Source organism: Solea senegalensis, linkage group LG19, assembly GCF_019176455.1.
Source record: "Solea senegalensis isolate Sse05_10M linkage group LG19, IFAPA_SoseM_1, whole genome shotgun sequence".
Lineage (NCBI taxonomy): Eukaryota > Metazoa > Chordata > Actinopteri > Pleuronectiformes > Soleidae > Solea > Solea senegalensis.
The window spans coordinates 14,044,818-14,053,814 of record NC_058038.1 but is presented as its reverse complement, the minus strand read 5'-3'; the positions used below and the strand labels follow the sequence as shown (position 1 = coordinate 14,053,814).

At 41.6% G+C, this 8,997-nt stretch overlaps 1 protein-coding gene across 7 annotated transcripts; it reads right to left on the bottom strand.

Annotated features, from left to right (window-relative positions):
• Positions 1 to 366: 366 nt before the first annotated feature.
• LOC122784850 (far upstream element-binding protein 2-like) lies at positions 367 to 8,665 on the bottom strand. 7 transcript variants are annotated; one of them, XM_044050235.1, is made up of 18 exons: positions 8,420 to 8,665; positions 7,589 to 7,691; positions 7,336 to 7,395; positions 7,090 to 7,126; positions 6,904 to 6,956; positions 6,732 to 6,803; positions 6,594 to 6,651; positions 6,301 to 6,472; positions 6,098 to 6,196; positions 5,919 to 6,017; positions 5,736 to 5,838; positions 5,425 to 5,546; positions 4,679 to 4,972; positions 4,163 to 4,278; positions 3,108 to 3,196; positions 2,609 to 2,815; positions 2,172 to 2,359; positions 367 to 2,080 (listed from the first exon to the last, which is right to left on the bottom strand). In XM_044050235.1, exons 1-18 carry the CDS (start codon positions 8,558 to 8,560, stop codon positions 2,072 to 2,074), a joined length of 2,022 nt encoding a protein of 673 aa, XP_043906170.1. In that variant the 5' UTR covers positions 8,561 to 8,665; the 3' UTR covers positions 367 to 2,071. The 7 variants fall into 7 exon arrangements, with proteins under 7 accessions (XP_043906170.1, XP_043906168.1, XP_043906171.1 ...); XM_044050233.1 differs by having other exon boundaries at positions 6,301 to 6,503; positions 6,594 to 6,647; XM_044050236.1 differs by having other exon boundaries at positions 8,429 to 8,665.
• Between the last annotated feature and the right edge of the window lie 332 nt (positions 8,666 to 8,997).

Here is an 8,997-nt window from a genome sequence, read left to right as displayed (position 1 = left end):
ATCTTTAGTCTCTATTATGAAAACAAGTCAGCTTTCTTGGCCTGGAGAATGTAACAGACTGGTTGTATCATTAGTTTCAACAATCAAACCCTGTCAGAAAGACAGTTCATAGAACAGGATATTAAAATCCTTCATGTCTTTTTAATTTATCTGTGTGTCCAGTTGGTTACTTTGAAAAAAGATTAGGGTTTGGAAAGATATTTGTGGGTTTTAATTTATCTCTGTAGTCATTTCTCTCTTATTTAATCTGGGGGTGGGGGGATGATGACATCTTGCAATTTATCTCAGCTTTTAATGTCTGGAATGCAAGATAACAAAAAGTTCAGAAGACACAATCTTAAGCAATTAACACAGGCCACTGTTATGTTCAGAGAATTGCTGCTGGTGGTCATTTATTTACAACATCAACACTGAAGGAGGCTCATAACTGCTGCTCAGAATGCAAGAATCTCAACCTGACGCATCTATGTAAGTCAAAAACCAATTAACAGCCAAATATAGGTACATATTTAATATAATATTGTGGTGGGACACATTGGAAGACTACATTTCATTCTTTTGCACACAAACAGGGATAAGGGATTACAAGAAAACCAAAGTAACGAGGAAGAACATGCAGCCTTAAGATGAAACAGAATGACAACACGGTTTGACACGTAGGCTTTGAGGACAGAAGTCACAGCAATTTAAAATGTGATGTGTTTTTTTAAGCCATTTCTTCCACCCACAAGAATATAATTTGTATTTAACCCTAAATTAATATTTGAAAATGAAAGAAGTGCAGATGTGATAAAACTGAAAAACAGGGAGAGAACATGAACCAAACATACTTACACGCTACTGCATCCAAGGCCAAAACAAAGGTCCATAACCCTACTGTATATTAAACAGTAATCTAATCTTTACAGACACAAGGACTTAGTTTAACAGCATTCATTGTTTCCCCAAGTAAAACATCTCAATAGGAACCTTTAAATCTTAATGTAAGCGACATGAAGCCACATCTCCACTCTTCGTCCATCTTTTGACTTATGGCTTTTACTTCTTGGAGAATAATTTTCACAACTATACAGTTTCTGTCAGTGAATTACAACAGCGGGGAACATAAACAAAAGCCTATTACATTCAAATCATTGTCAAATTAGTTCACACAACGCTGTTAAAGTCTTTCAGCTCCACACACAACACTCTCTCTATTTCTCAGCATAACCGTGTTTGGATCTTGTGAATGCTCCTGCTCAAGAAACCCGGCCGTTCAAAAGGTTGACAGAATAAATGTTTCTTGCCTTCACCCGCCCCTGCGTTGCTGCTGTACACACACACACACACACACACACACACACACACACACTCCGTTTTGATAGTATTGCTTTACAGAGGCTGTTTTCTGATGGAGGACGCAGCATAAAAATCACCTTATACCGTTTCTTTTCATAGTGAGTAAAGACAGGCAGAATATCAACAAACATCACCAGAAGTTGCACTTAAAAGCTTTAAACTTTCAAAATATCAAGGTTAATGAAACAAAAATCATGCAGGCCTAAAGAAAAATCAACAGCTGACAAACAAATTAGCTTCAAATAAAGATTTCTATGATTTCTTTCCTTACCACATACATTATGTGATTAGACTTTTAATAGCTCTGTGCCATTCAGTAAATATTACGCAAAGATATGAAGGTTATAGTTTTGACAATGGGACTCGGGTGACTTCAGAAGACAACGAAAGAAAGATTTCAAGGCTCCCATTTTATATTGGCATATACGTATAAATGTGTGTAGAGGCTTTGAGAAGCTCTGTGCACCTGCCATGATGGGATCATCAGTCTTCCTTCCCCTCAGAAGTAAAGCAAATTAGAATGTCTGTTCACTTCACACGATTATTAAAGTATCCAGGTGATGTTCAGTGGCGAGGAGAGGGTTTTACTTCCACTCTTTATAAAATAAACGAACAACAAAAAAAGCTAAATCAATAGCAGAGAACAGATCCAGGCCCCAAAAAAAACTGTAATGTCCTCTTCGTCCTGTCTTCTTGATTCTCTCTCGAGGCTGCGACCTTCTGCTCTGGGCTCTCACTGAGTCTTGAATTCAAAAAAGAAAGAAAAAACATCAGTTTTGTCGCTATGAATTAAAAAACGTATATGATGCAGACTGATGCAGACGGCCACCAACCTGTCCTTGCTGTGGATTGGCTGGCTGACCAGGAGCCTGTCCTGCTTGTCCATAGTGTGCAGACTGCTGTCTGTAGTACTCAGCCCAGGCCGCGCTGTAGTCAGGCTGTCCTCCTGTCGTGGACCCTGCTCCCACTGCTGCCCCTGGGGCTGCAGCTGCAGTTCCAGAGACAGAACCACCTGTCTGGCCTGGAGGTGACACACAGAAGAGACCGGTCACAACAAAGTTTATATGAAGTCAATGACACAGGACTAAAAAGGAAAAAAGGAAAATCAAGCACCGTTATAAAATTCATATCATGATTAACGTACACATTTAAAATTCTGCTGATTTGAGTGTGTTGTAGAGACACACCATTTCACCAAAGTGCATAGGAAATGGACTCTTTCTCTCTCAGTTAAATTATCCGCAGGGTAGATTCCAGATGATAGTCTCACCCATCTTTGTGTAGTACTCCTCCCAGGCCTTGGTGTAGTCTGGCTGGCCCCCTGGCATCTGAGCAGGTGTGGTCTGGTCCGCTGGTGCTTGGGCTCCTACAGGCGGGTTTGCAGGGAACTGGGTTGGCACAGCCCCCGACGGCTGCTGGTAGTACTGAGCATAGTAGGCCGCCCAGGCTGCGTTAGGGTCATTGGCTGCTGCCTTGCCTAGAAAAGATGCAGGGTGGAGGGGGTGAGGTCCTCATAGGGTGAGGGTGAGCCCCTGCTACTGGCCTGGAGACCGGGCTTGGAGACCAGGGGGAAAACAGAGACAGGATTAGCCAGAACTGCATGAAGTACAGACAGTGCATCTCATCACATTTCCATTTGTAATCCTGTGTACCTTACCACACATAAAAAGCAATTTCTCATCAGAAAGAACTGGGTGGCATATAGTAAATTAAATGACATGGGATGAAAGTGCTATAGAGCAGTTGATGTGAACTCAAAGGGGACTCACTAGGGTCATGGGGAGCCTGAGGCTGCCACTGCTGGTAGGTGTTGCTCCAGCTCTGAGGATTATACTGGTGAGGACCTGGAGGTCCACCACTGAGGAGAACAGAAGAAGAAGTGATTTGCTGTTAACTCAGATGCTCTGAAGATGTTACAGCTAAGGCCCAGGTCAGACTACAATTCATAAGCATGATTACAGCCCAGTCCAGCAGACGGACCTGTTGGCCCCAAGAATCTGTCATTTTATTCAGTGTGGTGCGTTATAGTGAAAATATACTAAAAGCTACAACTGGGACGCCCGACAGAAAGACTAATGTTTGATATTTTTCTGCCCTCTAAGATGAGTCACAGTGGGTGACATCAATGATGTTGACCTGCACTTTGCACATGCAAAAGCAAGAAACTTCAACAAATAAAATAGCAAAGCAAAAGAGGAGTAATGAAGCTGGTGCTGCATGATATGTTGTGTTTTTTTTCTACTGTTTCTGAACACAGAAGGTCGCAAACACACACGCGGCCTCAAATGCCATTGTTTGTTTACAAAACAATGTCATGTCACTGGTCGTGTTGATTTGGCCGGGTCAGGGAACCAATGTTTAGCCACTCGTCTCTCAAGTCACAATACAAATTTATGGCTCTGTGGTAATACAGAAAATTCAAAAAAGTCTTGAAATATCACATTCAAAGTATATCAATGAAAGGTAGATGTGAATGAGTGCAAATCATGGTACTGAAACATCCCTCCCTCCCTCCAAACCACAACACCTTTCAACTTAGTGAAAAGGAGTTCCTTACTTATGTCATCAAGTTCCTTGTTATTCTTCTGGGATGTCACAAGCTTTTGCACCACCTGCTGCTTATCTCAATGAACTAACTTCACAATATTTACTTTGCAGCAGTTGTTGGAATCACAACACATAAATGTGCGTTTTCTTTTTACGGAATCTTTAAACATCCGGTTAGTTTCTGCTACATTCTAATGGACACCTAGACACAGTGACCGTCATAAAAAAAAAAAAAGATTCTGCAGTCTGACCTTGTCATAGTTGTAGCGACTCTTACTGTGGTGATCCAGGAATCCCAGGCGGTCCAGGGTTGTATGGGCTAGGGTTGTAGGGACCCACTGGCCCAGCAGGACCTGGTCCACCTGGCCCTGGGCCCACAGGACACAAAGGACCCTGAAGGACACACCACATGCATCCACATTATGAATTATGGATTCTATTTTGAAAATAACCTTGCACTGTAACTGGTATGTCCAAAAAAAATGTGTGTAAGATCTTCAGTAGTTATCTGTAGCCAACTGGACTTGCTTGAGTTAAGTTGAAGTCATTTCATCTCTCATCATATTGTATTTAGTCATATTTTGACTTAAAACAATACATTTCTTACATATTGTACCTTTAAACATGTTAGTTTCTTGGTAATAAGCTATATGTTTCCCCACCATTTGAGGCCCTGAGGTCATGGTGGGGGACACCGACAACTGAAGAAGTCTTTTAGAGGAGAGTGGTGAAATGCCTTCAACTTCTCTCAAACAAGTCCAGTTGAAGATGACTATAACCACGGATGGTGTACCTCGATCTTCTCTTCAATGAGCTGCTTGGCGTGACTGATCTGCTGCGGCAAGCCCCGGATGATGAACAGCTTGAAGTTGGGGTCTCCATTGGGCGGAAGCTGTCGAGAGATTTCCACAAACGCTCCAGTTTGCTGGTTGATGGACTTGACGCTCTCTCCTCCCCGCCCAATCACGAGCCCACACTTGTTGGCAGGAATAGAGAAGGTGACTTCCCCTCCAGGGGGACCCCAACCGCCTTGTCCTCCACCTCGGCCCCTGTTTCCTGCGGGTATGCCTGGAGGACCTGGGGGACCCTGTAGATAGAGGAGAATTATTCATATGTTCAGTAGCACCCCACATACATGCACAATGATGTATTCGAAAAATACGGCTGAAAGTGGAGATGAATTTGAAGACAGATTCCATTGTGGATCATTTTCTCCTGCAAAGGTAAATAATCAAGCTTCAGCCATTGTCTCTCGCTGTCTAACACGTTGTTGATGGATATTTACCATATATATAATGTTTAAATACCCTGTCATTGCCACAAATCTCTCCTTTCATGATATGACAGTTTTGCAAATATGTTGGATAACTAAAAAAAATTGTGGGAATGTTATGTGTATATGTGCATGGACACCATGTGCATGTGACAACTTGTTTAACTATTTAAAATGAAACTAAACAACATTTTAAGACTTGTTTCTATTGGTTTGTTTCAGAGCGAGAAATATTGTGCGTGCGTTTGAGTGAAAGCAAGTCATACCCCTTGTCCTTCCTCCCTGACCCTAATGCTCTGCAGCAAGTCATTGATGATCTGGTTGGCGTGTTCACAGTGGTCACGAGGACCACAGATGTGAGCAATCTTATCTGGACCAGTCCCATCATCTGAAAGATTCAAGTCAGCATTAGCTGCAATACTGTGCACAATAAGGGTGGGTCAAAATGGTCAAATGGTGACATATCATCGTCCTTCTTTGTGCAATACGATAATCGAATGTGAGTGTACATCAATCATGCAAATGTTACGTCAACGATATGTTATTTTTTTTAAATAATCACCACAGTTTTTCCAACCTTGTTTGAACTGTATTCGAACTCCAGCATCATTCTGGATTTTCTTGATCATCTCTCCATTACGCCCAATGACAACGCCGACTGAGTGTCGTGGTACTGAGATCTGAGTTGAAAATATACAGCGTAAACTAAGATTTTGTTCAGACAGCTGATGCCATTCCTCGCATCCATGCAAAAACTCACATCTATGCCTCCTCCCATGCGGGAGCCGAAATCATTTTGTTCACTGTAGCCACTGTGGTCTCTCTCCCTAAGAATCTCCTGCACCATTTCCTGGGCTTGCTGAAAAGGAGATTGTAGTAATAATAGTAATAGTAATTGTAACAGCAACCACAGTTGTTTTGCAAATTTTATGACTGTACCTGGACTTTGTATGGCTCTCCAATAATACGCAGTGGTTTGTCAACATTGGGTCCCTGAGAGGCATCCTGGATAAGGATCATTTTCACTCCTGCACGCTCCTGGAGTATCACAAACTCAAACACTGTGGGTATGTCGGCCTTAACTGATACTACTGATTTTTTTTTTGGCATTAAATTGCAACAGCAACAACCCTGCAGTGTACCTGTAGCTGTTTGATGGTCTCTCCTCCCTTTCCAATGATGAGGCCAGCCTTGCCAGCTGGTATCATCATCTCATGAACCGTGCCATTCTGCCCATTGGTGGACTCTTGATAAGAAGAGGGAGGTGTGCCTCTTCCTCGTGACACTATCTCATCCAACAGCCTCTTAACTTTCCTAGACACAGAAGAGTGGACCAGTTCAATTTCTGTTCAGGCCAAACACACAATGTTTTAAAAAAACCTCTGTCCCCTTCAGACTTAATTAATAATGAGCCAATTTGAAATCCATAACTTACTGAATGGAGTCAGGGGGACCTGTGAGAGAGACACTCCTATCTGGAAGGCCTCCGCTGTCTTGGACACACACATCCACAGTAAACAAAGGTGGCATCAAAAATTTAAAATATAAAAATTGATAATTGTAAGGATTGAACCTGGAGCAATCTGGACCTTGCAACCTGACTCCTGTTGCATTTTATTGATCTGTTCGCCTCCACGGCCAATAACTGAGGATAAAGACAAAGAAACACACATTTTGTTTAGTGGGTAAGATCTATACTTGTGTGCGTGTGAGTTGTGAGTGACATTAGTGTAGGCTGTACTCACTGAGTCCCACCATGCTGTCTGGAACACTGTACTCTTCTGTAGCAGAGGTGGGCCTGCATCAGCAAGCAAGTACAAGAATGAGTGAGAGAGTCAGGTACTAGTAGATTTTTTTGTTGTATTTTTGCAACAGTCTTGTTTTGCTGCACTGCTATGATACAAAGGCAAATCAAAGCTACCAGGTCTCACCGTTGTTGCGCAAGAACTGCGAGTTGTGCACCAATAGCTGAGATGTGACAGCAAAAGAGAATGAGAATACAGAACAAGGGAGAGATTCTGAGTTACTGATGGACTCAGGAGATGAGAGGATGTGTGAAAAGACAAGGGCAAAAGTGTAAAGTCACAGCAGTACTGTAAAACTGTTTATCTTACAAACTGTGTTAGGAAACACAGTTACAAACACTAACAGTGCAAACCTTAAAGGAAGGAACTCACATAGTGCATTAGCTGAGTCCAAGTCACTCTGTGCAGCCAGTTTCTTGCTCTCTGGTTCATCTGTCGCAAGAAAACAACAGATATCTAGTGTAGCTGGTAAGAGTGGACAACATGGGCTAAATGTTATCAAAATAAAGAACTGAAGAACTAAAGAAATTCAAGAACAACAAACTTATGCCATAAATGCAATTGAAAATAAAAATTATATTGAGGTAACTATGGTTATTATTGTGTGTGTGTGAGGTACAGTTACCTGCATCCTCCAGCTGTCGTTTCTGTGCAGTGAATGGAAAACTATCTGATGCAGTGTTCATGTTCACAGGAGGGCCAGCTTCTCCACCAATCTTAGCTGCAATCTGGGGCACAAAGGTAAATGTCAAATTAAATATAAATGTCGAATTAGACTTTAAGGTACACATTTTCGATGGTACTGGATTGTTTGTAGTTTCTCTGGACAGGTAGCCATGCTTCACTATGCAGACTATAAAAATGTAAATACAAAGCACAGCAAAAACATTTTAGCTGAGTCATGTTTGATCTGTTTATTTATTTTTTTTGGAAGAGCAATATTTGTTACACAGTTGGAGAATTATGTGTTTGAAATGACTCAGCACAAATGTGTTGTTAACAGCTTCATAGTTCATCAATGGTCTAAAATGAATGTATCGGGATTATATCAGTATCGATAGACACTCGAGTTTGTGATATCGGCAACCACTTGTCCACCGTGTGACCACCATGACTCAAAAACACAATCATACAAAGCAACTGCATAATTTAGATCAGTCGAAATAATCTGAATGAAATGACAACAAAGCAGGTTAAGACACACTAAATAGTGTCATAACATTATCATACATCGCCAAACGATGCATGGTTTATTCACTAGTTTATAATTGACCAATTATTTCATGCTTTTTAATCATTTGATTTCTATAGCCTGTACACATTGCATGTTTGTTGGGTCACATGATCCAGCTTTATTCTGTTAGTATGACACCGTTAACAACCGTTAACGACCAGGTGAAAACACAGCTCTCTGTGGTTTTAGCTAGCTCTCACTGCCCGTCTGCCTCTCACTCACATCCCCCACCTGCCGGGCCCGCTGCACTGCGTCCGCAAACGCATCCTTCTTCACGGCCCCTGCTTCGTTCCCAAGAAGCGTTGCCTGTCCCCCGAGAGTTGCCCCGGAGCCGGCCTTCGGCACCGCGCTGTACTCTGACATGTCTAGTGGGACTCAAACAGCGGGGAAGAGGAGAAGAGAGCTGCGCAGGAGGAGCAGGTACAGCCAGGGAAAGTCAGGAATCTCAGCGAGATGAGACGTTGGAGACACGACGGCGGCCGGAAAGGTCCTTTTAACTCACACTCAGATTTGTATGTTTATAGTAAAAAAAAAAGTTTAAAAAAAAATATGACCCTGATTATGTATATATATATTTATATACACACACACACATATATGTATGTATATGTGTATGTATAACAATATATGTCCTATGTATCCACAAGCTTTATAAAATTGTGTTTTAATACTTGTGCCCATACATGTGTATGAATGAATACATTTACAAATGTATAAATAAATGTGTTTTTTAACATGGTCGATTTTTTATACATTTATTTATTTCAGTATTTATTTACCTATTTATTCATGTATGTATT

Coding starts and splice junctions, on each gene's coding strand:
- LOC122784850 (XM_044050233.1), bottom strand. CDS start 8,560: ATGTCAGAGTACAGCGCGGTGCCGAAGGCCGGCTCCGGGGCAACTCTC. Junction 6,957..7,089: donor GCAGTTCTTGCGCAACAACG/GTGAGACCTGGT, acceptor TTGCTGATGCAG/GCCCACCTCTGCTACAGAAG. Junction 5,839..5,918: donor GCATGGGAGGAGGCATAGAT/GTGAGTTTTTGC, acceptor TTTTCAACTCAG/ATCTCAGTACCACGACACTC.